The sequence below is a fragment of the Colossoma macropomum genome, unplaced genomic scaffold, assembly GCF_904425465.1.
Source record: "Colossoma macropomum unplaced genomic scaffold, Colossoma_macropomum, whole genome shotgun sequence".
NCBI classification, from domain to species: domain Eukaryota; kingdom Metazoa; phylum Chordata; class Actinopteri; order Characiformes; family Serrasalmidae; genus Colossoma; species Colossoma macropomum.
In genome coordinates this window covers 32,789,580-32,816,314 of record NW_023494790.1, presented here as the reverse complement: position 1 = coordinate 32,816,314, position 26,735 = coordinate 32,789,580, and the positions used below count along the sequence as shown (strand labels likewise).

The 26,735-nt window shown below is 36.7% G+C and overlaps 2 protein-coding genes across 3 annotated transcripts in view; both read left to right on the top strand.

The window, feature by feature from the left end:
* LOC118809645 lies at positions 1 to 15,024 on the top strand. 2 transcript variants are annotated; one of them, XM_036573126.1, is made up of 10 exons: positions 1 to 44; positions 144 to 254; positions 356 to 379; positions 6,422 to 6,817; positions 7,617 to 8,006; positions 8,288 to 8,677; positions 11,050 to 11,097; positions 12,946 to 12,993; positions 14,141 to 14,223; positions 14,394 to 15,024. In XM_036573126.1, exons 5-10 carry the CDS (start codon positions 7,766 to 7,768, stop codon positions 14,472 to 14,474), a joined length of 891 nt encoding a protein of 296 aa, XP_036429019.1. In that variant the 5' UTR covers positions 1 to 44; positions 144 to 254; positions 356 to 379; positions 6,422 to 6,817; positions 7,617 to 7,765; the 3' UTR covers positions 14,475 to 15,024. The 2 variants fall into 2 exon arrangements, with proteins under 2 accessions (XP_036429019.1, XP_036429020.1); XM_036573127.1 differs by lacking the exon at positions 144 to 254 and having other exon boundaries at positions 14 to 44.
* Positions 15,025 to 18,704: 3,680 nt separating this feature from the next.
* LOC118809643 overlaps positions 18,705 to 26,735 on the top strand; it is a 39,436-nt gene continuing 31,405 nt past the window's right edge. Inside the window, exons 1-2 of the mRNA XM_036573124.1 lie at positions 18,705 to 18,764; positions 18,856 to 18,945. Of these exons, the coding sequence (XP_036429017.1) occupies positions 18,882 to 18,945 (64 nt within the window). The 5' untranslated portion in view covers positions 18,705 to 18,764; positions 18,856 to 18,881. The remainder of the gene's footprint in view (positions 18,765 to 18,855; positions 18,946 to 26,735) is intronic.

Below are 26,735 nucleotides of genomic sequence, written 5' to 3'. Positions count from 1 at the left end.
AGTGATCTTACCTGAAGAATATGGAGCATGGTCTTCTGTCTGAGGTTCGTGATCTGCAGTTTGTTTAATTGTATTATGATGATGAAAACAGCGTAGATACTGGTACAAATCTACAGTAAGATTTGTGTTAGTTTCTATTGCAGATTTGAATATTTTACTTGTTATCTGAAGTATTGATGTCAGTGTGACAATGGAGGGTTCAGTTCAAATGCCTGTGCTGTCTCTGAAGATAGTGGCGATCGTATTAATGATAAGTATGTTCTATAACTGCCTTTTTCCACAATTGGCTCAGTCAACTGGAAATCTTTCTCCCGCTTGCTAAATGTTTGTTTCCTTTCTCTTTAACACTTCACAGGTGGTCTGACAAAAGCACAAACAGGTAATGACACTATTTAATTTATTCTTTTTTTATTCATCAAGAAATGAACAGATAATTGTTACACTTTGCTTGCAGGTGAGAGTAGATATGCTCTGACAAGGTTGTGGGTTGTAAAAAAGAGCTGTGGCCAACCACAAAAGCACATTCAGTACAAGGGTGTGTATTGAAAGGTGTGGAAAACCCCACAATGTTGACAAAAAAACACTGTTTACATAATAAATTTATGAACTTCGAGGAAGCAGCAATTTTCCTCAAAATGCATCGGCTCAACAATCAACCAACCATCTCCTCTCTCTATAGAAATTCAGTGAGCTCTTTAAATAGACTCCCACTGGTCTATCCAAACCAGCACATCCCAGTCCCTCTCCTCTGCAAGGGGAGACAATAATGACCATCACTAATAACTTATAAAGTAAATGCAGAATCCAAGAAAAGCTTGTTCATAAATGGATACTTGAATCATAAGCTAAAAACCCCACAGAATGAACAAGATCAAAAAACATTTCAAACACACTGAGCATGTCTGAATTTGCCCAGGCATTATTTAAGGACAACTAAAACCAAGCTTGGGTCTTTTCCCAGACCAGGAAGTATTGCAGCCCATGTGAGTATTGTTAGTCCCCAATTGTTTATTGTATAATTGCATAAGTCAGATAACAAATTGCATAAGAAAAATGTGGAAACAAATTTAAACAAGTTTAAACAAAAAAAAAAACAAAGAAAGCCAGGGGAATGAACACGTTTTTACAGAAACAAATTAAATAAGGTGCATAGATTCATTGTTTTGACAGCTTTTTGTTTTTGGAGAGGGCAATAGAAGTTGTGTATTGTTTAGCTTCTATTTCGAATTTGAGAAAATCTGGTTTGGAGTGAGTAAATTTGCATTTATGTATATGAAATTTTGCCAAAAGAATGATCAAATTAATAATATAATATTCTTTGACTTTATTATTTTTATAATGACTGAAGCCAAACAACACATTATCCAAAGAGAGATTAAAATCAGGGTCGATACAATCCATGATAATGATAAATCTACATACATCCTTCCAAAGCTTTTTTGTGTGGGAGCAGTGCCAGAACAGGTGTAGAAGAGTTTCTGGATTTACATCACCGAAAGAACAATTGAGAATGATATCCTTTTTAAATTTAGCAAGAAATTGGTTAACTGGATAGCATCTATGTATAATTTTGTAAGAAACTTCCTTTATTTTATTGGTTAACAGATATTTAGAAGGTAAGGTCCAAATATATTTCCAATCAGGATTTTTTACAAGAGAATTCCAATATGTAACTGCGTAAGGAATAGAAGTGACGTCTACCATGTGAGTATTGTTAGTTATAAACTTGCTGCTAATATAATGAGGTAAAGTCCAGTAGCACACGTCACCTGTAAAGGGTGTTATTATGTACCAAGCTAGCAAAATATGACATTGATCAAATCAAAATAAAATAAGAGGAGAACAAGATCAAAAAGTAAACAACAAATTTATTAAAATGACAAAAATAAAATAATAAAATAATCATAATTAAAATGAGAATAAGAATATGAATAATAATAAATAAACTAATAAATAAATAATAAAATAATGAAAATAAGACAGTACTGGTAAAAAAAATCAGGTAAAACAGTTGCAGGCAGAGTGGAGGTGGTTAGAGAGTAGAAGTTTAAAATGGCCGAGTGACCCAGCAAGCTGAGCTGTAGTGTTTCCTGTAGTGAGTTCCAGCTCGCTGCTGCTCTGTAACTAAAAGCAGATTTTTCCAGTTTAGTAAAAACCCTCAGTACCTGGCATGTGATCCATCCTTCTGAAGTAGGCTTCTAATGTTAAGATGTATTATGCCTAAACCTTTTCTGTTTTTTTAAAACTCTCAAGATCTGTTATAGCATTTACTGCAGGGTTTTCTCATGAGTGTAAAGTAATTGGTGTTGGATTAATACAAATCAGATTTTCTGGATTAATAAAACCATTAATATTTTTCACTTCTTTGTTATTTCTTTTTAATGAAGAGCTGGTCCTGGGTCTTCTACCCAAAACTACGGAAATACTTGAGTTTCAGGTGTATAATAGTCATCTGGAGTTGTAAACAGAGTAAAATATATTGTGGACTAAAATCTGTGAACCCAGCCTATTAGGATGAATCCCATCAACTCTGTAAAAAGAAGGGCGGTTCCAGTTCAAATTGTGAATAAAAGTCGAGCCTTTGCAGAGGACGATGGGTTCGTGGCTCGGTAACCAGCGGTGGCGGGAAATGAGGGGTCAGCAATTCCGGTGCAGGGAGCGGCGGTCCGGCTGTCCTTGTGGGAGTTGTGAAGGAGCTCGGCAGGGTGGCCGTGTGGAGGTGGAGATGGCCTGGGGAGGTAGGCAGTGGTTTGGCTGTCCGGCTGCATCCAGCTGAGAGGTGGAGTGGCGGGCCTGCTACACAGTGGGGTTTCCAGATTGAGCAGGGGTGAAGTTTATGTCTGGAGACTGCCGTAAAACACACTGCCAGATTTACAGTAATGTTAAGAGCAAATAGCATGGTGGTAACACGTTTGTCCATTCATAAATGAGGATTACCGGAGCGTTTTAACGCTTATGTGATGTGAGGCATTGCTGCATTTTTACTTCATGCAATCCAATGTTGCAAAAAAAAAAAGCACCTCTCTAAATCTCTATGACGTTTCAGATTGACAGGTTTAACTGGTATTGTACTTTTCGCCCTGCATCTACGTACTGCAAATTCCCCTTCTGTGTATAGAAAGTAGGTTTAGCTTAGAATCCAAATGAGTGAAGAGTAATTTGATATGTTGAGATTCTAACTACATGATTGAATTGATTTTATTGCAACTAGTTTTGATGTTAAATTTTATTTTTCTATTTACGATACATTTTTGGAATTCAATTTAAACATGTGAAAAAGACATTTTTGCTAGTTGGTAAAGCATTTTCATCAAACAATTCATTTTAATTTGCCAAACCTTCTCAGTTTCTGAGCTTTTCTTCATTTCTTTGTTCGCATTTTTTCCATTGTGTTCACTCTGGCAGCCAACAGTGGCTTCACTTGGAGCGACTTTAATATGTATGACCTCATTTACATGCGGATTTCGATAGGCTCTTGCCTAAAACCCCGGAGAAAATACTGCAGTGTTAAAAGACACTGTTGCACTAATCACTACCACTGTCACTTTGTGAATAGCTCTTATTTAGGTAACGGTGTTGATTCTTGTGTTACTTGCACCCTGCAAGTGTCGCTGATGGTGATTCGTTTTTGACTTTATAGGCAAGACGATGGATTTTAAATCCAATGTAGGCAACTATTTGCAGTGTAGTTAATTTAAAAGTGGAGTTATGTGTGTTAAAAGAGAAGACAACCCAGGTTTTTGGATTCTGGTTCAGCTTCAGGGACCTTAGCTGCAGTAATCAAGCCCTGAGGTGTTAAGGGGTTAAACAAACATCTGAGTGTCCTCCTCAAAGAGAAAGGATTTAATTCTTCAGATGTTGTACAGGAGACAGATGTAGGTTTAAAACATGCTGAGCAAACTCTACAATAATTTTGCTTCCCGCCCTTTCAGACAGAGTGACACGGGAATTCTCAAAAGAGAAAACAAAACTGCAGCAGGGCGTGTCTTGCGACTCTCTCTTGCTATGATACAGCTTTAGATGAAGGGCTGTCATTCCTGATGAGATGTTAGTCAGATGTGCTGAGATCGATTTAGCTCAAATTGTACTTAAAACAGCCTCTTCTTCCTGTTTCTCATTCCATGTAACGCAAATCCCCCTCGTAGGTGTGGAAAGTAGGTCTAGCTTGGAATCCAAATAAATAAAAAGTAATTTAATATGTTCTCTACTTGACTTTAATGCTTGGGGGACATCAGCCCACATTACCGCCTCTGACTGTGGTGCCAGTCGTACTGGAGCTTCAATGCATAGCACTGAAACTCCTAGGCTGTAATTCCTGTTTTTCTCAGCCTTTGAACACAAGCAGACTGTAAAAACTTGGCTCCACGTCATCTCTTCTAGGGCAGGGTAGATTTAAAGAGAGTTAGGTAATGTTCCCCCTTCTGGCAGAGGCCTTCCCAGCAATGATGAACCACATCCATGCCTAAAACCATACGTTGGGGGAAGATCCACTATCACTACACCTGTACTGGGCACTTTTACACCCCCCTACTTCAAAGTCCAGCAAAACTTGGAGTCCATTTGAAGCACTGAGTATGTTACAGGGTATTCTCTCTGCCTGCTGAACCTCCTTCTACTTCTCCTTCAAATACTTCTGGAAGAGACTCTGACTAAATAAAATAACTTAAGAGCTAGTGTCAAGAACACAATAGATGAGCTTACCTTGGACTTTCACCTCCACTTCTGGACATTCGCACATTATCGCTGACCTGATGAGCGCATCTAATCCTTGCCTAGGTTACTTCTGAGCTGCTCCACTGGACACTCATTTTCTCCCACATCGCCTCTTTTCATAAAGTGTCTTTCATCTTCTCAATAGAATACCCAAATAAAATTTTATTACAAAATATATTCAAGTTAAAACACCATATATAATATTTTTTTCCTGGTAATATTTATGTTTAAACTGTATGAAAATGTTCCCATATTGATAGAAATCAACAATAGGGACTAATAAGTCACCAGTAGTTTCTTTCTCAAAGAAGTCCAGCATTGGACACTCAGTAGTTTTTACTAACCCTAACCCTAACTGCTCAATTTCAAAATGTTTCTCTCTGGAAGTCTTCCTAAAGCAGCTGACCACATATCTTTTTGTTTTCCTGTAATTAATTTACATAACGGCAGGTGTAATAAATTGTCTTTTTCTTTCTTACTACAATCACCAAACTGTATAACACCATCATATATATGATCAATTATTTTCCTATAACTCAACTTATTTGACTACATTGTCCAATTAACATTTAAAACTTGATACTTATCTAAAAAATCGGCCAACAAAAGTTTATAATAAGGAACATATTTTAGTTTTTTCTTTCCTTTTAATTTATCCTATACTTTAATATCACCAATCCATCCCACCTTCTATCTATACAAGCACTGATATATCTACAAGAACGTACTTTAGGAACAAGGCAGTGATTGGTGACAGTAAAGCGTCACTCTATTTCTTATTGCCCTCCTATAGATGTTGCTAGTGCCAGCGGTGGACTTTGAGGCTTTATGTGCGGTCTTTGTTCTTGACATGTACAGGCATAACACTGCATGTCCAAGCCTGACACTTTTCCTCTTAGTCATTCCCCCTTTGTTATGTAAAGTAGCCTTGGGATTGTGAAAGGCGCTATATAAATGTAACTTTATTATTATTATTATTATTATTATTATTATTATTGTTGTTGTTGTTGTTGTTACATGTACAATAAAGAATAATGAAATTCAGTACTATTTAAATGCATTGGAACACTTTTCAACTGACTCAGGCGGCATCAGAGGCACCAGAATAAATTAAATTTGATGATTAATTAATTAATGATCATATTTCATTCATTCTGGTGCCTATTTGCTGAGTCTGTTGAAGAAAAGTTCTATGTACATATTTATTAATTTATTGAAAAACTGATCAAAGGACTAACATATTTATTTATGTCAGTCCTTCCATCAGTTTTTCAATAACAATTTGAACAGAATTACAGTAGAAACAGCACTCAAAATTTTCTAGCTAGCTTCATAATGTTAGCTAACTGACTCACTAAAATTTGCTAGCGAACTAAGTATTAGCTGTGGTAGTTTGCTCGCTGGCTAATTAGACTATCTGAATATTTCTATGTTTTCAAAATCTGTCATATATTTATATTTATATTTTATGTATTGTCTGGCATTGAGTTAAAAATACAGTACTTGTAAATAACTTGAATCACATGAGCAGTAAGTCAGTGGCTAACAAGCAAGCCTGATATTTTTGTTGAGTATCAAGGAATTAAATGTTTTTTATTACTAAAATATATTTTTAAAAATCACATCTATGAATTCCAGAGAGAACATGCCTTTTTCTCAGTCAAGCATTTAAAGTCATGCATTTCTTTTTCCTCATTGTCTTTAACAGCTGCACTTACTACTGCAAACCCTGGTTATGACCCATGCAGTAACTATACAGTCCTGGATCAGCCCTGGAGAGCTACTAATGCATCATGGAATATGGTGTGTGATCAAGTCTTTCAGTGGAACGGCTGGTATCGTCTTCTCTATTATGGGATGAACATACGCATGCCAGAGCGCTGTAGTAGTGGATGTTCCACTAATATTGCCCTATGGATAAATGGCTCACATCCCCAGATACAGGATGGAATTGTCACCCATCAGATCTGTGGTAATGGTGGTGATGTTGGCAGATGCTATTGTCCCTTCAGTACAACCTCCATTCGAATCAAAGCGTGCCCAGGAAATTTTTATGTCTATGAATTCATCAAGCCTGGGTATTGTTATTCAGCCTACTGTGCAGGTATCATTTAAGACATTCTTGGTTTGTCATTTTAGCATAATGCTTGACTTTCATCTAAAGTAAAAAAAAAAATACTTCTTGCAGATATCACCACACTAACTCCAGCCAACTTCTCAACGACCGGAGTCATCACCACAGAAACCAATATAAGTATGTAGTTGTGAGAACTTTTTTAAAATAAAAAAGATAATTAACCTTTATTAGCAAATATTAAATAAATAAAAAATTATATGTAGCTCTTAAAATTAATGCCCCTAATTTCTATGACCAAAATCATTATAATTAAAATTTCTTAATCATGGTACACTTGATTTAAAACTTAAAATTATTTATAAATGATTTATATATAAATTATATGCACTAGAGTAGGGCAGGTGAGGGTCGAAAACCCACCAAATTAGTTAATGGTTTATTCTGCCTGCTGCTGAGATGACAACATATTATGAAACAGGGCATCAATTGTTTATGTTGTCATTGCATCTCTGACGCATTACATTCATTTATAAATATGTGCACAAACAGGGCCCCAAGTTCTACAATACACAATACCTAGGCCAACCATATTGCACACACATATACACACTTAAAATCAAGTGTACTTTGACTCTTAAAGTTCCTTAACAAGTTTTAGTTAATATATGATAATCATATGAGACCGTTTATGGGTAAATACAATGATCATGAGAAACATCTTATGAATTATGACCAAACCTCTCACTAAATTCTGTTTGTAGAAAATTACATTTACAGCTGTTATTGTTAAGGTTGCCACATATCTGTCTTGGGTTCTGTTTCACAGCAACAGACTCCAGCTTTGACCCATGCTATAACTATACTGCCCTGGACAACTACTGAAGAAATGCACGCACATACGACCAAGGACATGATGACACCCTTGTAGAATGGAAGGGCTGGTATCGACTGTATCTTCAAGGACAAAGTGCTCAAATGCCTGAATGGTGTGTGAATTATATGATATGTGGTGGTTTTACTCCACTGCTGCTCAGAGGTTCACATCCACAGATTGGGGCTGGAATTGTGACTCGTGAAGTAACTGGATCTCGCTGGTACTACTCATACAATTACTACAGATCCAACCCAGTTCAAGTCAAGGCTTGCCCAGGAAATTATTACGTCTATAAACTTGTTAAACCAGATATATCGATCCCTGTTCCTTCATACTGTGCAGGTACAGCAGAACTCCTCTTCACTACCTCTACTGTATCATTTGTCTATTCTTTGATGATTTTATTACTCTTATAGGCTAAATGGTGCAGTTTGGATATAAACCCTTTAGTATAAACTTTTTTGGGGTTTTGATTTGTATATTGTGTGATTTATTCCTTATAATAGGATATTTAGGGCTAAGCATCAAACACCAATACATGCTCAAAAAATAATTTAATTTTAATTTTGTAAAATGTATAAATGACAATAGAATAAGCTTAATAACTTATGTTTCACTGACAGTTTCTTTTAGCAACTCCAGTGTAGACCCCTGCTACAACTATACTGCCCTGAATGATACTTGGAGAAGCAGCACTGACTCCAGCACAACTTTAAACTGTGATATGTATGTGAACTGGGTGGGCTGGTATCGACTTTTCTATCAGGGACAAAGTGCCAAGATGCCAGAAACCTGTGTCAGTCCAAACATGTGTGGCACTTATGGCCCTCTTTGGCTCAGTGGCTCTCACCCACATGTAGAAGATGGAGTGGTGGTCCGGCAAATCTGTGGAAGCAGTGGCAGTGATTGCTGCTTTTACAAATCGTTCCCAATTCAAGTGAAAGCCTGCCCAGGAAATTACTATGTGTACAAGTTTGTCAAACCAAATACCTGCACTACAGCCTATTGTACAGGTAATATACTGATAATAATTACATGAAAATAAATTACATGAAAATTCATGCATGAGATAAATTCTTGATTTGTAAATATTAATAGGATTTTGTGCACCTAGATTGAATGTGCAGTCACCAACTATAACAATTTATATCATAAAATCATATTTACATATGATAAGTACACTTTCCAGAATTTACAGTAAAATAGTTCTTTAGTTTTTAGTTCTCTTACCCTGCAAAGTAACCCATGGCCACACATGTAAGATTATTTACAACCACATTTCCAAAAAATTTGACGCTGTGCAAAATTTAAATAAAAACAAAATGCAATGATATGCATATCGTGTAAACTCTATACTTCATTTGAAGTAGTATAAAGACAACATATCAAATGCTGAAATTGCTGAAATTGAAAAAATATATGCACATAATGAATTTGATGCCAACAACATTTCAAAAAAGTTGGGACAGGGACATGTTTACCGCTGTGCTTCATCACCTCTTCTTTTAACAACACTCTGTAAGTGTTTGGGAACTGAGGAGACACTGCTGGAGTTTTGAAAGTGAAATGTTTCCCATTCTTGTTTGATATAGGATTTCAGCTACTCATCAGTTCGGGGTCTCCTCTGTTGTATATTTCATCTCATAATACGCCCAATGTTTTCAGTGGTGACAGGTGCAAGCAGGCCAGTTTAGCACCTGGACTCTTTTAATACGGAGCAATGCTGCTGTAATACATGCAGAATGTGGTTTGGAAATTGTCTTGCTGAAATAAACAAGGCCTTCCCTAAAAAAGACATTGTCTGGATGGCAGCATATGTTGCCAAAACATGTATATATCGTTCAGCATTAATGGTGCCATCACAGATGTGCACGTCACCCTCGCCATGTGCACTAATGCACCCTTATACCATAATGAATACTGGCTTTTGAACTGTGCACCGATAACAGGCTGAGTGGTCTTTAGCTCTGAGGACACAGTGTCCATGATTTCCAAAAAGAATTTCAAATGTTGATTTGTCGGACCACAGGACACTTTTCCATTTTCCACTATTCCAAGACCTTGGGCCCAGAGAAGGTGGCAGCATTTCTGGGTCCTGTTAATGTATGATTTCTTCTTTGCGCTTTAGAGTTTTAACTTGCATTTGTGGATGCAGCGACAAACTGTTTTCATAGACAGTGGTTTTCAGAAGTGTTTCTGAGCCCATACAGTGATTTCCACTACAGAATCATGTCTGTTTTTAATGTAGTGCCACCTGAAGGCCCAAAGACCCCTGCCAGCAAATACTGTTTTTTTGGCCTTGTCCCCTGTATACAGAGATTTCTCCAGATTCTCTGAATCTTTTAATGATATTATGTACTGTAGATGATGAAAAGCAAAAGTTCTTTGCTATTTTATGTTAAGAAACGTTATTTTTGAATTGCTGCACTATTTGCCCGTGCAGTCTTTCACAAAGTGGTGAACCCCTCCTCATCTTTACTTCTGAAGGATTCAGACTCTCTGAGATGCTGTTTTATACCCAATCATGTTACTATGCTTTTGTTAATCAACCACCAGGTGTTTTTTTTAGTATTACACAACTTTACCAGCCTTTTTTTAGTAATACACAACTTTACCAGCCTTTTTGTCCCTGTCCCAACTTTTTTGAAACATGTTGTTTGCATTAAATTCAAAATGGGCAAATATTTTTCAAAAAACAATAACATTTCTCAGTTTCAACATTTGATGTGTTGTCTTTGTACTATTTTCAATGAAATATAGTGTTTAACCTCTTATGCTCCAGGGTATATTTTGGTTTGTCCATCTGAATTTTCATGACCAAATCTTAAGGCAAATTATTCAGTAACTGCATGACATAAATGCAAATTTTTATTTTATTTATTTATTTATTTTTTGTAAAAGCTCCCCTCAAATTAACAGAGCATGTGTTTTATGATCATACTCATATTGCAATATGCTTACAATTTACTGCTGAAAGCCAAAAATCTTAGACACTCTTTGTATTATTTTATAAAAAATCATTTGTACAGAGCAGATCTGTTTATATTTTATAGCTCAGATTTGTAAAAAAATTTCAGCTTCTTCTATTATAAGGGTTTAAAATTACATTACTCATCTATTTGACTGGAAGGAAGACAGTTACAGCTCTCATATGACAAACACCTTTTGAATGTAGCTTATGAAATATGAAAGTTGTGAAGAATATGACGAAGTGCATTTTGGAACCACTGGTGGTTCCAAGGAGCATAAGAGGCTACATGATTTGCACATCATGGTGTTTTGTTTTTATTTACATTTTGCACGGCATCCCAACCTTTTTGGAAATAGGATTGTATTTAAATAACTCCTCTATTACCTTCTTTTAACATACAATTTTTCATTTCAGATACTAGCATCATAACTGTCACCAGTGCACCACCAACTACCCCACAGGGTAAGAACAACTTTTTGTATTTGTTCACTAAAAATGCAGAATGTAGTTAAAACACTTCAAAGCAAATCCACCATCCTCCCCAAGGCCTGCTCCAGCCTTTTGGTTGCCTTAAGCAGGGTTGCCCCCAAATGGCCTGATGATAAACGATTTAAAAATAAAATTGTAAAAAAAATGTTGATTTTTTTTTAATCGACTATTTTAATGTCTCTACCTACAATAAACAGAATAGCACAAAACAAAAAAATAGTGTAACAAAGGAACATCATTCTGGTACAGTGTACAGATTTTGAAAAAAATGGCCGTCAAAATCAAAGTAGCAGAGACCAAGTAGTAATAAATAATTACAAATTACAGGTACCCGTCTCAGCTTTCACTATCCAGATCAACTACCTCTTGTTATCCAACTAAAAGCTTTTTTGCAACATCTTCTCTTTTTTCTTTTCTGTTTGTCATCACCAGATGCAACCAGTCACTTTTTTCCCATGCACTCGCGGATCTTATACCCCAAAGTTGTTTGGGAGTCTCTAAAAAAGGCTGCTTATGTTGCTTATTAGGAAGAGCCAGCTCTGATCCTGCCTTTCCCACTGGGAAACAAACTCAGTACAATGCAGTTTGATGCCTCTGTAGTCTTCTGGTTCATGGGCTGTCTGACTGACAGGCTCATTTAATGAGGCTCCAGCACTGTGCCAATAGTGGAAAGCAGTACTGGGGCGCCACTGCTGCCTTCTTTCCTCGTTACTCCCTTCATCAGTACAACACCAGCTTATATGTTACCTGCAGAGGTTCTCTGATGGATTCTCTACTGTAAACACATCAGTAGCACATTTTAAGCTTTCTGATAATTAAGACATAATTTAGATATTATTTAAAAATTCTTTTTCTGATGCTGAATCAAAGCTGCAGATGTTCCTGGATAGAGACCCAGACACAGAGACTGTTTAAGCAAGTGCAAAGTTGTGGTCAAGGGTGCTGTATAATCCCTATTACTGTCATTATTAAGTCACAGTTCTAAATCTTTTTGAATCTTGCTTGCCTGGACCTCCCCTTGTATCTGTTTTTTCCTGGATCTGACCTTTGCTATACGTCCCAATCAGTAAAGCCTTATCACCCTCTGTTCCAACCACGTCCCTCTCCAGTGGCTCCACCGCACGAAGGACTCCAACTCCAGAATCACTCATTGGTATCTAGCTCTTCAACCCTTTAGATTTGAAGTGATTCACAGGCTGGGGGCTCCGTTGGATGGTGGTGGCCGACTTCCTCTCCCGCTCGGGCAGGAGGGGGGGGAGTGGGTTGTTGGCTGGACAACTGCCTGGCCTGAGTCAGGCGGTGGGGGTATGTGGAGAAGGGGGCGTGGCTGAGCGTTGAATGCAGGACAGAGAAGCCAGTCGGGCTGAACCAGCGGGCTAAGTAGCTGATGATATTCACCTGTGTCTTGTTTATGCCAGCCTACTTATAGCCATCTCTTTCCTCAGTAGGTGTCAGAGCCCAGAGAGAGAAGGAGACCTGTGAAGGTGTGAGAGCAGAGCCGAAGAGAGCTGAGCTGAGCTAAAGAAAGCAAAGAAAAGAAAAGAAAGGAAAGGACTGAAAATTCCCAGTGAGCGTCTTGTCTTAATTAAGACAGTGGTTTTTGTGTTGTGTATAAATAAACCAGCTCTGTCTCCACACCTGCTCCCGGGTCCTCCCTCCACCCATCCTTAAAAGTCGTTACAATAGTGTTTCAACAATTTGCACATCGTTGCGTTTTGTTTTTATTTACATTTTGCACAGCGTCACAACTTTTTTGGAAATAGGATTGTATTTAAATAACTACTCCAACACTTTCTTTTAACATACAATTTTTCATTTCAGATACTAGCAACATAACTGTCACCAATACACCAACAACTACCCCACAGGGTAAGATCTACTTTTTGTATTTGTTCACTAAAATTGCAGAATGTTGTTAAACCACTTCAAAGCAAATCCTGTGGTTGTATTTTTGTGCAGTATAACAAAGCACAGTGCAGTGTAACAAAGACCTGCTTAGTGGTTTTACGCAGATTTATTGATAATTTCTTTGGACATGTTTTATTTTTCATTGATTTTTTGTCAGTGGAGTGTCACATCAAGGGGTGTAGCAATTAAAATTGGATTCTCCCATTTGGCTTTGTCCCACACCAGCTTCAGATTCACTGTCATTGTTAAGTCACAGTGCTAAATCTTTTTGAATCTTGCTTGTCTGGACCCGCCCTTGTATCTGGTTTTTCCTGGATCTGACCTTTGCTATACGTCCCAATCAGTAAAGCCTCATCTTCTTATTTTAACCGCACGTGTCTGACTAGTTCAGGCACTTTACAAGCAGAACACATTATAGTAAATATAGTAAATATAGTGGCCATGTTACAGAGTCGTCATATAAAACATGAATAAAAATGAATATGAATACGAATAATAAGTATGTTCTGGTAGCAGTTTACAGATCAGTAATTAGTGGGTAATAACATGGTAATAGTTTGGTAACAAGTTGTACTTATTTTTTCACAGGAATTTTTGAGTTGTTACTAATTAATGAGTTTGTAATTTAATGGAAATCTGGTGATAAAATGAAAAAATAATGGTAATAAGTTCTACTAATCTAAACTTACATTTTGTTTTTTTAGTTAACAAATTAAGATAAGATAAAGAAAGATTGGTACCACTTTCCATTAATATGGTGATATTATTTTAACAAGCTTTACTAACCTAAAAATTACATTCTAATTTAAGTTACTAAATGTAGCAACAAGTTGGTAATAAAATGGTAAAGTAATGGTAATTGACATTTGGGTGATGTCTTCACAAATTAACTAGGATATTTGAGGTATTTGTTTGATCTCCTACTGATTGCCCATCTACAGTCCTCTCATTACAAATAACTATACAAAGTGTTCCTGGTGTCATGCATTTATAGCATGAAATCTAGCTGTATTTGATTCAGAGCATGTATTATCTCGTGACCCCCATATTGAAGAAAATATATATAGTGATACTGCTAGATGATATTTTGATTGTGCGTTTTCCACAGAACACGTTCTGGCAGTGCGACTGAAAGTCCTGACAAGCTATAAACTGACAGACACCAACAACCACATGATCATTTCGCAGAATGTAAATTAATCCCTTATTTCTTATTGCAAACTTTCTAATAAACATTCAATGTAGTTCTACACTGTTACTTCTCATTCATCATTGCATTCAAATCTCTTTCCTGCTCCTCAATTATAAAAATACTGTGGAAATTCAAAACAGATATTAAATATAAACATATTTCTTTTCAGCTTCAGGATGAACTGAGGAGGAGAGGTGTGGCATCCACTGTAAGAGTGAAAGTGAAACGCGTTCAGAAGAAAAGTCCATGATAGTTGATTCTGTGAGCTCAAAGAATCTGGTTATACTTCTCTGTGGGATAATTTCTCAGAATATATTTGCTTATTAAATTAATAGTATTTTGGCATTTAATACTGTACCCTTTCTTGAAACTACTAACTAAAATGTACTCTTGATCAAACTGCATTATTCTACATTGCATAAACAAACTGTGCAAATAAACAACATGTTTAGACTTTAGTTTGTATCAAATTTAAATGAATTATATACAAACTGTGCTTTTGATTAGGCACAAATGGTGCAGGGTTGTAGATTTTTAGCCTGAGGTTGGAGTTCCTACAATTAGTTTTCTACAGTTTTTTTCTTAAGAACAGTATTCATGGCAGATAGTTGTACATGACTGCCTACTACAGGTGTAAAAATGCACCATGGAATTGTGAATCACAATGTAAACTGTGACAGTGAGCATCATGGAGGTGTGATAATGCACCATGGGTAATGGATATTCTATTAATTATGCTCTTTAATGCAAATGCATTATTTAAACACTAATGTTCACCATCAATCAGCACCAATCAGAACCTCACTCCAGCAGTCCTCCTGCCTCCCAGCTCTACTGTCATTACTAAGCTGTGTAAGAACATTGTAGTCATCAATTTTCTTCATTTGAATTTTGCGTAAATAACATGAAAATGTCTTGAGTGTATCATTGAACCTCTACTGCCTGCAGTACTTATAATATTACAAACATTAAATTCTCGAGTTCATGCGGTAATTATTTTGCTGCTAATTGCAAAAGTCATTCTGTCCTTGTGTTCACATAAAATAAGTCTGTTCATTTATTTTGGGGTAATCTTGAGTTTGAGAGAGTTTCTGTATTACAACTGTAAAGTCTATACAGTAAGTACATGCTGTGTTGAGTTTGTCGTTTTTTTACTCCTCACTACACTGATTAATTTAACTCTGTAGAACAGTTTTCCTGTACTGGTACTCTTCCTCTAAAACATGATTTAAATCATTGGCTTATTCTCAAACCCTTTATGAGGTTAAAATGATGGTTCTAGAGCAGGAAAACATTCAAATATGAAGGTTTACAAGTATTACAAGATTTCAAAAACATTATTGGAGACATTTGGTCAACTTTGATTCTGCATAAGCTTGTCTTGGGCCTGTCTGAGGGATGTCTTAACACTATGGACCAAGTCATGTTATTAAATGCTCAGTGTATCATCTGTAAAAGTTATATTTCCATGTTTTCTTTTTTGTCACTAGACAGTTGTAATGGGGGTAATGGAAAACATCAAATAAAGTTCATCAATAACAACTTGCAGTCCAGTGGATTTTGTAATTGTCTGCACCCACAAGGCACAACCGGGCACTACTGTCCACATATGTGGGCCGGCATAATTTCTCACTGTCATAACTACAACATGTCTAGATCAGTTTCAAAGGGGCTACTGACACTCTGTCCTGGCACACAGGTGGTAGAATGAACATTGACTGGCTGTCTGAACAGACTGCCTTGTGGTCTTCAAACAACAAATGAAGACCCCTCACTTTGTAAAGCATATAAGTTGATGAACAAAGTTGATTCACTGTACTGCACTTATGCTATGTTTCATTCTTTATCTTTCTATCTAGGTATTAGCACTGGCTTCTGTTTCTGGCAATGTCTGAGCTCAAGGGTAGTTTGGAATCTAACCTATTTGTTCTAGCTAGAATATAATGTCTGAGTGGACAACAAAACACTTTTAAAAGTCTTTGTCATTTTTTGTAAAAGCGTCTACTAAGTGCAAATCAATATAAATGCACTGCATGATTCATAATTATGAGAGAATAAGTCTTAAGATTCTGATAGAGCTGGACAAATAACATACCTCTTCACAGCGTTAAAGCCCATTCATGAGAAATTCAGCCCACCTCAGTCAAGACGAGGCCAAAGCCCAGGCTGCACTACGTAAGATTTTTATTCAAATCGACAGTAGTTTTGCTGAGTCAGGAGAAATAAAATATGCTAAAATGTGGTGTGCGTGCGCTGCTGTAAGTTGCCCTGTAAAGCTTGAAATATGAAATATATATTATATAAATATAAATATATATTAAATTGATATTAAATGTTAAAAGTCAGTGGCTTTGAGTGAGTTTTTCAGATCACATCATTTGGCTTTATGTATCAACGTCACACCCACGGGCTCAAAAAGAAGATCCAGCTCAATGTTTAGGGCTCTACATTATACTGATCAAGATATCATGGCAATAGTAGATACTTCACCCACATCTTCTGTAGACACATCTTTCACCAAGTTTTGACTGAGTTCCCTTTAAATTCAACACTCTCACAGTCATCACATTCATCCATTTGGAGAGGGGTCCAAAGCACAGCCCATGTTATGTTGCATGCAATTATGCATTTCCACCAGAGAGGTCTCCAAACCCCCAAAACATACATAGTGCAGCTCTAATGATTAATTATCATGTCACTTGACTTAAATATCCAAATAAATAATGCACCACTTTAAGCATGAAGAGTTTTGAGAAATGCTAATGCACTTAATTCATCTTAAGAAGGCGTTTAGTTACCCGAATGCTAAATGAAATCTTTTGAGGGAATCTTTCTTTTTTGTCTCAGATGGAGATGTAAGATGGGTGCAGTGACGAGACATTCTTCCCAAAAAGTAGAGGTGTGAATGAAAGAACTGAAAGATGTAGAGAAAATAATTTTTGTCCAAATTTAAATTATCTGGCTATTTTTTTAACCCCTCAGAAAAAGCAGGGTGTATGTTGAAATGTCTGCTTCATTACTGTGGAAATAGACCCTCCGGTCACATTTTAGTATTCAGTATATTCAGTGAATCGAACCAAAATCAGCAAATCAAATTGTGATGAAATTTCTTGACTGAATCATTGCCTAAAGGATTGTAAATGAATAGCGAGGTGTGAGATTCAAGTCATTTACTCAACTGGAGGTTTAGAGACCAGCTTTATATGCTCATGGGCTTAAAACACGTACATAAAACCTGTCGCTTTTCACCCAAATTCACAGTGTTGACTAATAAACCTGCCTTTCACGTGAACTGTAGATTTGAAGAGAATCCCTCCCCCCCATCCTCTCAGCACAGCAGCAGTTCATCTTTGCAGTTTGTTTGGTTGCTTTTCACTTGTCACCTGTCACCTTTGACATTCCTCATGAGTTTACTTGTGCATTATATCTTGTCCAACAGGTATGACTAAGACAAGAAGCTGGCGAAGAACAAAGTGTGCTTTGTGACAGTTACCATAGTCACTTTCAGAACCACCATAATCCACTATCTTACAATGAATCAACGTTCTGTCAGACAAGAACAGCTAAAATAAAAAGCCATGGGGTTGTTTATGTTGCCATGGTTGCAGTCTGAAAAGCACACTCAGTTCTAATTAGGCCGTTGATGTGGAGTTTTCACAGCTTTTAGCTTATCTTTAAATAATTTTTTCAAATCTGATTTTGGTTCAAGATCATCAAGTCACATATCTTTGGGATTATCACGTTAGCTGCCAGCACCCTAAGGGCAACTTCAACAATAATAACAATGATAATAATAATAACAGGAATAATAATTGCTATATAGTAATAATAATTGTTTTATTAATACATCACAACAATACTTTTGCATATGATTAGCATTGGTAGAGAAATATTGTAAATTGGTAAATGAAGTGTTTGGATAATATTACATGTATGCATATGTGTAATATATATGTAATTATTACATTTATTAGAATTAGTTCTTGGTTCTGTCAACAAGAAAAATGGACCTGAATTAGGGCTAGGGGATGTGGCAAAAATATAACATCATAGTGTTTATTTAGTTTTTCATTTTTTCTGAGTTTTAATTAGCAGGAACAGATAAAATAGAACCTGTAGTACATAATAAAATACCTTACGAATGATAATAAACCTATACCCACAATGATTTCACTCAATATATTACAAGCTGCATTGCACTAAATCTAACTGAACAGGCCTAATTCTGTTCACTGTGTAATGAAACGTCATCAGTCAGTGCCCCTGCAGAACACCCTTTTAAAACACCTCAGCCCTGTATGTTAAAAACAATAATTAATAATAAATTATTAATAAACACATACAGAAAAAAAGCTTCCAATATTAACAAATATTGGAAACGATTTGTCACTAATACAGTCTAAGCATAGCGTGCAAGGATACATTTCCTTATCAGCTTTGTGAAAAGCAGGTTTGGGGAGTTGAACACATTTAAACTTGGTGCTCAGTGAAGTGCTTCAGTCTGAGCTCAGGAACACAGAGCAGTGCTCTTCTGTCTGAGGTTAGTGATCTACAGCTCATAAGATCTGACGACACCACATGCTGGTACAAGATCTAAAGTAAGGTTCATGTTTTTTGTTTATCTTTTACAGATTGGAACATTTAAGTCTATGTGGCAATGAGGAGTTCAGCTATAATGCCTGGGGAATCTCTGAAGATGGTGGCAATCATATTAATGATAAGTATGTTCTTTAAATGCTTTTCTCTGTAACTGGCTCAGTTAACTGGAAGTTACACTTAAAAGAGGTGGCTCAATATATGTTTCTGTTCCTTTCCGCTTGCAAATGCACAAACAGGTAATTACACACATATATATATATATGATATGTGTGTGTGTGTTTCTTCCTCCTGCTCTTAGGGAGTTTTGACACTGACTAAAAGAGTGTTTCAGGGTGAATACAGATGTACAGTATAAGAAAGTTAGAGTCTTTGGAACACTGAAGCATGTAAATGTATTCTAGTAGACCCCAAAAATTATGAATATTGAAAATGAGGATAAAAGAATTTGTGTGATATGCTGATTAAGCAGATATTACGCGGTTAGAGCTCCTATCCTTATAAATCTTAAAAAACACAAAGCTGCTACAACGGACTAATTATTTAGTGTTACTTATGTTTGCTGTTATGCAAACAGTACATAATGAAACTTTTTTGTATCAACTGGAAAATTGTATTACCAACCGGTTATTCTGCAATTATTAATTAACTATTCATAAACAACTAATGAGCATGTGATGTTTAGGTTAACACTACTTTATTATTTTAATTGTAATTATTAATTATTTTACCATTTCATTTCCAAGTTTTAACTGTTGAAATGACAAACGAATGTATTACTCAGAGAGAGCTAGACAATTAGCATGTAATTTTTAGGCTAGTTAAACTTGTTACCATTATATTACCATATCATTACCCATTTATTACCTTCTGTAAAGCAAAGTGCTACCAATATTCTCACCGACAAAATGTTAAAAAAATTCCATATTGAGTATTCAAAGGAAATTTAAAGGGGTCACCTTTCGCTCCCTTTACAAAGAATGTGTGGATGGTGATGCAAGAATGTATATATGAAAGAAACATATAAATGTACATATAAAGAAATATATAAATGGCATTCATGAGGCTCACAAACAAGACTTTTGAGGAATACATGGATGATGACGAAATGTTTTTATTGATACAGTTTTCAAAAACATCACACTCTATATTATACCCTTTATGCATTTGAGGGTTAATAAACCTTTTTTTCAATTAAACAATTTAGTCTTGTGTTTTTGTGTGTGTGTGTCTTTAACAGCTCTACTCACTACAGCAGTCTCTGGTTATGACCCATGCAGTAACTATACGGTCCTGGATCAGCCCTGGAGAGCCAATAACGAATCAGCAGATAATGTCTGTGATCGAGACTTTGAGTGGAACGGCTGGTATCGTCTTCTTTATCATGGGATGAACATACGCTTGTCAGAGCGCTGTAGTTGGGGCTGTACCACTGCTAGTCCTCTCTGGTTAAATGGCTCACATCCCCAGATACAGGATGTAATAGTCACCCATCAGATCTGTGGTCATAGTGGAGGAATCTGCTGCCCTAGTTACTACAGTACAACCTCCATTTGACTCAAAGCGTGCCCAGGAATTTTTATGTCTATGAATTCATCAAGCCTGTCATATGTAATTTGGCTTACTGTACAGGTATAATTTAAGACATTTTGTTTAAAACATTGCAATTTTAGCATAATGCCTGAAATTCTTTTAATATTAAAAAATATGTTCTTGCAGATATCACCACATTAACTTCAGCCAACTTCTCAAGTGGAGTCATCCAAGAAACCAATATAAGTATGTAGCTGTAATGATCTTTTTTTAAAATTTCATAAGCTAAAAAATGTAAAAAATATATATATAACTCTTAAAAGTAACACTCCATTTTCTATGGCATTATCAATTTTTGATTTTAAACATCGCTTATGTGCACAGACTTGCAACTCAATCAGCATTGTCCACATGCCGGCAAAGAGTGTGGAAATCATTTTAGGAATTATGGATCAAAACATAACACAAACACTCTTGTTAGCCCCAATTGCTGCAAATTACATTTACAGCAGTTCCTGCTCTTTACCAGATTGCCACATAACTTTATTTGTTTCTGTTTTCTGAATTCCAGCTTTGACCCATGCTATAACTATACTGCCCTGGACAACTACTGGAGAAATACACGTATAAACTACAGAGGACATGATGACACCCTTGTAGAATGGAAGGGCTGGTATCGACTGTCTTCAAGGACAAAGTGCTCAAATGTCTGAGTGGTGTGGGTTTTCCACTACATGTGGTGGTTTTACTCCGCTGCTGCTCAGAGGTTCACATCCTCAGGTTGGGGATGGAATTGTGACTTATGACGTAATTGGATCTCGCTGGCTGTTCAATTCCTGCAATTACTACAAATCCAACCCCATTCAAATCAAGGCTTGCCCAGGAAATTATTATGTCTATAAACTTGTTAAACCAGATGTAACAATCCTTGTTTCTTCATACTGTGCAGGTACAGTAAGAGTCCTCTTTACTACCTTTTTTTCTGTATATAAACTAAATAACACAGGTTGGAGAAAATTCTTCTATTATAAAACTCCTTGGATTTTGATCTCTATATCAAGTTATCAATTTCTTTCAAAAAGAAAGGGCTAATCAGATATCAATACATGTTCAACACTAAATTCAGTTTTAATTATGGGGTAAATAATGTCACTGACAATTTAATATAAACCCTATTTCAATTATAGTTTCTTTTAGCAGCTCCAGTGTAGACCCCTGCTACAGCTATACTGCCCTGAATGATACTTGGAGAATCAGCACTGACTCCACCACAACTTTACAATGTGATACCAGTGTAAACTGGGGGGCTGGTATCGGCTTTTCTATCAGGGACAAAGTGCCAAGATGCCAGAATCATGTGTCAGTCCAAACAGGTGTGGCACCAACACCCCACTGTGGCTCAATGGCTCTCATCCACGCCTGGAAGATGGAGTGGTAGTCCGACAAATCTGCAGTAGCAATTTTGGAGACTGCTGCTATTTCAAGTCTTTTCCAATTCAAGTGAAAGCTTGCCCAGGAAATGACTTTGTGTACGAGTCAAACCAAACCTCTGCTCTGCAGCGTATTGCACAGGTAATGTACTGATATACATGCTTGAAAATCTTATCTTGCATGTAATCAGATCTTGGTTTGCAAATGTTAATAGGATACTGTGCCTGTTTCTCACAAAATGTCTGTTTTCTTATTTGTGCATATAGACCGAATGTCATGTGTAATCATCAAATTATCTGCATACTTTAAATATATCATGAGTATTTGCTCACATTTGCTCACAATGTCACTGTAATAATGCACACATGCGTACTCTGACCAGGTAGGACCAAAACTTAGCAAACCTAGATGTAGTAGTTAATAAGTAACCATTAGGAACTAAGTTGGAATGAATGAGTAGTGCTGAATTAACACTTCAATAACTACTATTAACTGCCAAGGACTATTAGTTAATTACTAAGTAGGTAATAGTGAACTAATGATTAGGGTAGTTCACTATCAACTAAACAATAACTACTGAGTCTCATACAGATTTACTTAGAAAATATGTTTGTTTAGAATAACTTCTCTAAATTACTGATTATTTCAACATTAATTGCTCAATAGTTGAGTCTCACAAGGTTCCTGCTGAACTAATACCTGATGTAGTGTATTCCAACACTTCTAATAGTATTGAAATACACTACGCAGTGTGCAGGTTCTAAAATAAAAAGGATTATATTCAGACAGAATTTTGTTGGGTTGCAGTTTCAGACAGAATTTTGTCAAACTATCAGGTTCAGATTCAAAACATGCTGATGTGGGTCAGGTCAGGCAAAAAGTGTTCTCGAACTATATTTGGGTTTGAATCAATTTTCAGATCTGATTGTAGCTATGCTGTCCGTACCACAAGAAACCAATCTCTAACTATCCATGTTAGGACTTTTTATCATTATTTCGGCTGGAATATTTATGCTTATTTATGCTTTTTTTATTATAAATCCAAAAAACTTGAGTATGGTTATCCACTTTCTTCCAGATCCATCTATGATATTTTTTCCTGTTCTATCTGGTTCTACTCAATATTTTGTTACTATTGATGGAAGTTCTACACTGATCCAGCTTGACCATCCATTCTTCTACTTTGGAAAACAATACTCACAATTATATGTAAGTAGAAAAACAGCACACAGTGCTTTAAAACATGTTGCATTATGCCTTCCAGGATTATTTCCATCATAAATCATTATAAGCAACAAAAAACAGAGAGAGAAGGGCAGGGTAAGACCCAAGTTAGATTTTGGCATTTCATATCCACAGCACAACTTGTTAAGTCTATGGGCTGTCTATGGAGTAGGAGGTATACTAAGCAGAGAAACATTTTTGTGTCTTGGAGAATACCGTAGCTTTGCAGCCTGAAGTCCAGTCTGGCTGCATTAAAAGAGATTTTTCTCCCAGTCCCTCTAGGCTGCATTCTTGGCTTGACAAAGCATCACAGTTGTGTCTAGCACTCATCAGAATTGTGGTGTAGCAATTAAATGGAATAATGCTTTAAGTTTAAAATTAGGTTTAGCAACAGCATGTGATCTGCTGCCTTTCTTTATTCAGACATGTTAAAGTCACCTGAAGGCCGGTTGAACCGACAGGGCATATGCCCAGGTTGTTGGGTGTAACTTTCTCGGTTTAACTTTGAAGCCATTGCATCAACTCCTTGTATCATTTTAAATTCTAACTGCTCACACAGCACACCTTCGCTGAGTTGATCTATTCTTCCTTGCTGCTGTTTTTGTGTTTTTTGAAGCCATGAACACAGCAACCTGCATCAGAAAGAAGTCTTTACTTGGCAAAACTGCTGCTTAGTAACTTTTGTTACATACATTTTCACATTGCCTCCATGTGCAACTTACCCATCCTTATTGGTGAAGCCACATCTGCACTCAACAGCCAAGGACTCTATTTTCACCTCAGAGCCACAACATTCTTCCTCCACTGACAACGCCCTGACAGAGCTGCATTTATTGCATCGCATGAGCAATCCACATTATCCTCCATCTCCACCTCCCTCCCTTACCCCATCCAAACCTCCCACCAACGATGGAGAAGCTGGTTTCAGCTGTGATGGGTCTCTCACTTTCCCTGTCATCCAGCCCTCATTTTCAGCAAAAAAACAGGCCAAATTCTCCTCCACCCTGCTCTACTGCCTCAGAAGCCCAATGACAACCCTCCACATCACACTCACCATTCAAGGAGTTAGTTCAAGCTGCCACACTGAACCTCACTCAAATCAATTAACTATTAAATAGAGCTCCCCACCATCTGTAGCACCCATCATCAGCAAGAGCTCCACCCACCTTCCTCTATTGAAAGGGAAGAGGTCACCCTATTCTCAAGGAATCTGGTAAATTAATATTTTTCAGGTTTGTGCTTCCACAGCGATGATGTCGGCAGTACATGTTTTCAAAACAAGCTTGGGCCCTGTGTGCTGGTCATCTCTTCCATTCCAGTACTTATTAGAAATAGAAAGAACAAGGAGTGCAAGTCAGATAATGTGACTGTGAATTATCCACTCTGCAGTATGTAAAACGTGACTCACAGCGTTTGGAGTTAGCTCTCCTTAATATTATATCTCTCACAAACAAGTCTTATTTAATCCTTTATTTATTTTATCCATGGGCTTGATTTTAGGCTTTTAACAGAAACATGTTTAAATGAATGTAGTGCTGAAACCGTATTAACTGAATCGACTCCACCAAACTTTAAATGTATAAAATGTCTCACATGCCAGCAAGAGAGCTGGAGGTATAGCTGCTCTGATTGATGATTCTTTCCAATGCAAACAGTTATCATTTGGTGACTTAAGATCTTTTGAGCATCTCTGTGTAAATCTGAGAGAAATCTAAATAACATGTTCTGCACCATGCAAGCCATCTGACTCTGTTGATGCTCTGCTGGATAGCTTCTCAAAAACGGCTAGTGTTTTTTGGTGAGATTGCCCTGGTTCAAGTTAAAACCATGTCATGCCAACAGAAAGCACCATGGAGGGATTGCAGTAGCAATTCAAATCCAAAAGAGAGAATGTGGGAAGGCAAAGCTAGACAATCCATCATCTCCAGCATTATCAACAATAATATTAACAATAGCAAAATATGTTTTGCTACAGTTGACAAACTAACAAAGTTACCTACATATATGGCCCCTGATTTAGTATCAACTGAGAACCGTAATGAGTTTGCATACTTTTCCAACAATCCATAATATCAGACAAACCCTTAGTACATCTACATCCACCAATGAGCCAGTGTTCTCTCCATCGCCACATAAAGATATCATGGTTAAAATGTCCCACTTTAGTGCTATTAATAATGAAATTTTAATCAATACACTGAGTCATCTCAAATCATCTGCTTGTAGTCTTAACATGTTACCAGTTGACTTTTAAAGAATGTTTTTCACTCACTATCAGATAGTCAACACCTCACTCATGTTGGGCATTTTTCCTAACACGTTCAAAACTTTTGTTGTGAAGCCCCTCTGAAAAAAGAAATATATCTAAAAGCAACTCGTTTAGGTAATAACATCTTTTTCAAATCTTACTTTCATTGGAAAAATTATCTTCAAGCAACTTACTGGATTTCTGTCCTTGAATAGCTATGTAGAAAAATTTGGTCAGGATTCTACCCTAATCATACTACTGACATTGCTCTTAATAAGGTTATTAATGACATTCGTGTAAATACAGACTCTGGAAAAATATCTGCTCTACTACTGCTACAATCTCAGTGTTGCCTTTGCTTTCACTAACTGTGCAATTCTCATAGACTTAGTTGGACTTTTAGGAACGGTCCTAAACTAGTTCAGATCATAGCTGTAAGGAAGAAACTACTTTGGCGAAATAGAAATGCTTCTCAGTGAGTGCCAGTAACCTGTGGTGTGCCTCAGGGCTCGATTCTAGTGTCGCTCTTATTTAATTTATGCATGCTTCTTCTTGGCCAAATCCAACAAGATGACAGGATTTCCTACCACAGCTATGCAGTGGATACTTACATTTGCTTGGCTCTCAAGACAAACAATGATAGTTATGTTGACTCACTTTTTAAGTTCCTATTTGAACAGCTTTCAGCTCAGTTTAAAACACTATCCTGTAATGGCATTGTATTATCCTAATATGATTTTTGCTTTGAATTTTAATTTATTGTTTCATTTTCTCTTGTAAGTCTGTTGTTTTAATCATGTTTTTAATTCCTAATCTACATATTTTCTAATTTGAATTTGCTATATAAAGAAATTTGCCTTGCCCTGCCTTTCTAAAGCATGGCCTTAAAAAGGTCTAAGCTCTGACCAACAGCTTGTAAGATCATCTTAGTTAAGATTTAGTGGTGAAACAGCCCCAGAATGGCAAGTTTGTGAATATGTGCTCAATAATAAAGAATTGTTTTGCTAGCTTGTTCGGCATCGTGTCAACCATTTTGAAGAGGAACATAAATCAGATAAATCAGATACCAGTTGGAAGCCTGGTAAGTGCAGCACAGTGGCGCATTTGCCATGTGTGCAACGTAGCACACTTTGAGATGGCACAACTAGACCTTTGACTAGGATGACCAGAACATCAGTAACTGAGACACAATAAAGACATAGACCAGATGGTCCTGTGTGACCGATGCTGCAAAGTTTATTTCTTGAGAAGGTGAGACTGTTTGAATTGGCAGAGAAGGTACTAACAACAAGAACCAACACACTGTGGCCTTCATCCCTGGAGTCCATATATAATTCAAGCTTCAAGTACAATGATAAAGTTTAAAAAATAGTGCAACACTCAAAATCAGGTGCTTACAACTGTTGCTTGATGAAGGTAGAGGTTTTTCTTAACAAGCCTTTCATGCTGTTTGCTGGCCTTTCGCAGGTATTTTGATGT

Excerpts from the sequence above, each read along its gene's own strand:
- LOC118809645 (XM_036573126.1), top strand. The coding sequence starts at position 7,766 with ATGCCTGAATGGTGTGTGAATTATATGATATGTGGTGGTTTTACTCCA. Across the intron at positions 8,678-11,049 it reads CACTACAGCCTATTGTACAG|ATACTAGCATCATAACTGTC; the intron begins GTAATATACTGA and ends TTTTCATTTCAG. Across the intron at positions 12,994-14,140 it reads ACCAACAACTACCCCACAGG|AACACGTTCTGGCAGTGCGA; the intron begins GTAAGATCTACT and ends CGTTTTCCACAG.